Genomic DNA, 4,707 nt, shown 5'->3' on the forward strand with positions numbered 1-4,707 from the left:
TAGATCTGCAAAAGCAAATTTCCCTTTCCTTTAGCAGCTCCTTCCTATCTTTGCATTACCTCTTAACTAGCTACTTGTTAACTCTTCCAGCTACCTGGAAATAGTCACAGGTATAACCATGTGGTGCCGGTTCTCCAATCCCTCCCTGGTTCTCCAATTCCTTCCCAGGTTTTAGTTTGGGTTGGGGCTTTTTCCTTCTTCATTTTCAATGTAAAACATTTCCCTTTCCTTTAGCAGCTCCTTCCTATCTTTGCATTACCTCTTAACTAGCTACTTGTTAACTCTTCCAGCTACCTGGAAATAGTCACAGGTATAACCATGTGGTGCCGGTTCTCCAATCCCTCCCTGGTTCTCCAATTCCTTCCCAGGTTTTAGTTTGGGTTGGGGCTTTTTCCTTCTTCATTTTCAATGTAAAACTTTTTCTTGGCTCCGCTAATCCCTCTGGATAAGAGCTTGGCCTTGCGGGATGCCGACTGCCAAATATGGTGCCGATGCTAAAGATGCCGGAGGAATGTGAGCCACCTCGGGGCCCAGCAAATTAGCTCATTTCAAGGCTGGAAGTTGCAAAAAAACCCCATAAATAACGGGGAGTTATTTTTGCTGCGGGGCTGGCACATGGCAGTGCTCACCCCCCCATCAGCCACACCACCTTCCATCCTTCCATCCTGCAGGGAATCCGCTTTGACCCTGAGATCCCCCAGACGCTGCGGCTAGAGTTCGCCAAGGCCAACACCAAGATGGCCAAGAGCAAGCTGGTGGGCACCCCGAACCCCAGCACCCCTCTCCCCACCACCGTACCTCAGTTCATCGCCCGTGAGCCCTGTGAGTACCAGCCCTGGCTCTCCTGAGGGTGCCCCGCACGCTCCCCCTGACCCTCCACCACGGCAGTGCCACCAGGGTTTGGGGTGGCAAGCACCACCCCCATCCTCGGGAAAACACCTTATTCGAGGAATGTGATGTCATGCGGAGGTCATGGGTGGATGCAGCATGCCAGGGCTCTGGTGTGGGATGTTGGAAGGAGCAGGGATAATGTGGTGGGTGGCAATAGGGAATGCCGGGTCCAGCTGGAAGCAGCAGTACCTGCTGTGTGGGGGTGCCCAAAGGTGGCTGCTGGTGCTGGAGAGGACCTGGGGACAGGTGACAGCCAGCCTGGAATGGTGTATGGGAGCAGGACAAGCCTGTGGTGCTGCTTTACTATGCCAAGGGAGTTTCTGCCTCATGGCTGGGGGTCTTGGTGGAGGCCTCGGAGACATCCTGCTGTGAGTGCTCCGTACCCATTTCCACTTCTGGAAGAGCATTTCTTGCATGGAGGCCAGTCAGTTCCTTACCTTGCTGTTCTGCATGTTCTCCTCTGCTGAATCCCTGGGATCACTAAACCTCTTGGAGATGATAAGCCCATCCTGGGCTTCCTCAGTGATGCATCCAGCCCCACAGCATCCCTTGCCCTGTGTTCTGCCAGCGGGCGAGTTCAGCATTGGTTTTGTGGGTCGGCTCTCAGTGGTGGTATCCCACACTTCTCTGGGGAAAGCTCAGCTCCTGCTCTGGGGGGAGAAGGAAGGACGTGGCAGGGGTCACGGCCTTGTGGTCACTGTTAACTCTCCCTCTTCTTCTCTTGCAGATGAGCTCACAGTGCCTGCACTTTACCCCAGTAGCCCTGAAGTGTGGGGGCCATACCCTCTGTACCCAGCGGAGTTAGCACCTGCTCTACCTCCTCCTGCTTTCACCTATCCCGCTTCGCTGCACGCCCAGGTAATTCCGACCCATCCGCCACCACTGCTCACCCGCCCCAGGTCCTTCCCACCCTTCCCCTCGGTGCTCACTGCACCACTAACCTCTGCCCAGCTAACAGGCACTCACTCCCCACTCCCTGAGATTTAGGGATGGCTCCCAAACGGAGCTGAGCGCTGGCAGGGATCCTGCCTTTCCCCCAACACCTCTCTCTAACTTCCTACCTTCACTCTCAGGGTGAGGGAGGGAGGGAGGGATGGGGATGCTCACCAGGTCTGGACCGTCTCCATCGTTCCCAGCACCGAACCACCCATCCAGCTGCTGGTATGGCACAGGATGGAGGATCCAGAGCCCTGGCTGCCCCTGGAGCATCTCTGGGATGCAGCATGCTGGATGCAGGGTGTGAGGCCAAGCAGCTCTGATGGGGAGGAGAGGGAAGCGAAGTGCAAATGGAAGATCCATCTTTTATTGACGAGGAGCTGTCTTGTCACAAGTGCTTTCTGCTGGCTGCCACAGCCAGTGGCCCCCAATGGCAGCACGTGCCTGTTAAAAATTAACCATCTGCCTGGGAGAAGAGCAGGGGAAGGAGAAAAAGTGGCAATGGAGGAGGAAGAGGATTTGTTTGCAGTGCCAGCCTTGTGGCATCACAGGGATGCTGGGAGAAGACTCCTGCCATGAGGGGGGAATGGGCAGCTGCCTTCCCAGCATCCGTGCCAGACATCATCCCAGCTTTTGCTCCTTGCTGCCAGCTCCAGCTCGGCAATGAGCAGGAAGAAACAAGCACACAGGAACAGATCTGCTGGATAAACCACATCCAAAAGGCTTTGGGCCCTAGCCTGCCAGGATTGAGCCAGGTTATCCAGAGCCACCATCACTAGAAGCTGGAGCACTCAGGCTGGTTTGAGCAGGAGGGTGAGGAGAAGTGCTTGGCATACAAACCATCCACAGCCTTTAGATCAAACTCCAGTATTTCAGGCCCTGCTGTACATAGGAAGAGCAGTGGTAAATATTATTGCAGCTACGTACTTGTCTTGTCAAATAACTGCTAACAGGCAGCACCTGCCCTGCTCAGGGAAGCGGATGGCAAAGGAAACTCAGGAATACGGAAGCTCTGAGGGTCCCTCGGGAAAGCCTACTCTGAGACCTGATGTTAAGACAGAAGAAATTTCATCTACTGTGGCTTTAGAACCAGCATTGTGTGGAGGATGGTGGTGGCACCTTTCTGTTGCCCCTGGATGAAGCAGACACCACTCACCTACTGGGGGCCACAGCCTGTCTCTGTGTGGCTGCTGGTGTTGTGGGTTTGGTGGGAGCATTGGAGACTGGTGTCATTGTCCAAACTGGAGCTGCTTGGCTGTGTCCTGCAGAGAGCAATGGGATCAGGAACCTCAGGATGGACAGTGGGGCCAATGAGGTATTATCTGGTAGAGCACTGAGTGTCCACAGCAGGCAGGTGGTGAGAGCTGCTGGGTTTTGGTCTCTGATGTCTTCTGCTTCATCTCAAGTGGATTTTGCAAGAGTTAAGAGGTGGTGAGCCCACTCCTGCTTGGTGGGACTGTGGTGCTGCTGTCCCAGCTCCATCGTGCTGGAAGCAGCAATGCTGGGGACTGCACTTGTCCCCAGTCTCACTGTCTGAATTGGAGCTGGGCTGGCTGTACTGCTTGTGTTCCAACCTCCCTCTGCCCTGTGCCTGGGAAAGGCTGGAAAAAGGGAGCTCAGAAGCAGCTGGCTCTTGTCAGTATGGGGAGCCACTCCCCTCTCACCCTGTGCCCCTCTTGTCGTTGCAGATGCGCTGGCTCCCTCCCTCCGAGGCTGGTTCTCAGGGCTGGAAGTCCCGTCAGTTCTGCTGAATGTCGGGTGAGTGCTGCCATCTCACTCCCTCCTGTGCCAGCGTGGTGGGCTGGGGGCTCTCTCCACCCTCACCCTGGGCTCCCCAGACAGCGAATCCTGGGCTCTCCAGCAGTTCAGGGTGGGTGGCGAGACCACTAGCAAGACCACTTACCAGCAGGCACTATAAGTCCAGTTGCCCTCCTTGTCCCCAGGAAAGGGATGTCCCACCATTCACCCCAACACTTTCCCAATTGTCCTGGGGCAGGATGGAAAGGCTTCATGCCAGGGAGAGGGTGTAGGGATGGAAAAGAAGGCAGCCCCAAAGGCAACCTCCACCTCCCAGCACAACACATCTATCTCATTAAAGCTTTATGAAAACTCTCTAGGCAGCCCAGGGTGGTGGGGGCTGCCAGAACGAGAAGCACAACCTTACTGAGCGCCCAGCTGCCTGGCAGGAGGGAGGGACTGATCGCATTCCTTCTGGGACCTCTTTGAATGGAAAAAGCCTTGCAAGATGTGCTCTGCAAATAACTCAGCCTTTTGTGGATAAATAAACAAAGAGGACTCAACTGGAAGAGGGGAAAGAAGTTTGGTGGATGCTGAGCACTGCTTACTCCGTGATCTCAGCCTGCCCAGACCATCCCAGCCGCCATCTCTCCATGCTGCTGATGCCTGCTGGGAGTCTCCTGCTTCCACACCCGTCGGTGGAGAAACCCCAGTGGATCCAAAGCTCTGGAATCAGTTGCCCATGCTTCTGTGCCACCACTCTGCCCATCTGCCTGGCACCCACAGCCCTGTGCTGTGACCATGAGGTCACTTGTCCGGGAGGGCAGAAGGCTCCGGCTGCAGCCAGCCCCAGACTTGGATCCACAAGGAATTCACTGGCTATTTTAGGCCCAGCAGATAAAAATAGGGAGCGGCGAGGCTTTGGGAACCAGTGGTTCTTCCAAAATATGCAATGTGCCAATGCTTCCAGCTAAAATGTAAGCAGAGCCATATTTGGGAAGGGGAGATGAGCGAATCCCTTGGACCAAGTCCACCAGCCCACAGCAACGCTGGTAGCCACAATGGGTGGCAAGGATGGAGGGTTGGGAAGCTCCCAGCTCCCTGCCAGGCTTCTCTAGCTGGGAAGGGCACAGCCCAGTGAAG

At 55.4% G+C, this 4,707-nt stretch overlaps 1 protein-coding gene across 1 annotated transcript in view; it reads left to right on the forward strand.

Moving 5' to 3' along the window:
• RBPMS (RNA binding protein with multiple splicing) overlaps positions 1-3,578 on the forward strand; it is a gene marked incomplete at its 5' end in the record, with an annotated part of 4,454 nt that extends 876 nt beyond the window's left edge. Inside the window, 3 exons of the mRNA XM_009084432.1 lie at positions 672-822; positions 1,619-1,749; positions 3,516-3,578. Coding sequence (XP_009082680.1) covers positions 672-822; positions 1,619-1,749; positions 3,516-3,578 — 345 coding nt within the window. The remainder of the gene's footprint in view (positions 1-671; positions 823-1,618; positions 1,750-3,515) is intronic.
• Positions 3,579-4,707: the final 1,129 nt, after the last annotated feature.

Source organism: Acanthisitta chloris, unplaced genomic scaffold (genome assembly GCF_000695815.1).
Source record: "Acanthisitta chloris isolate BGI_N310 unplaced genomic scaffold, ASM69581v1 scaffold18371, whole genome shotgun sequence".
Taxonomy (NCBI): domain Eukaryota; kingdom Metazoa; phylum Chordata; class Aves; order Passeriformes; family Acanthisittidae; genus Acanthisitta; species Acanthisitta chloris.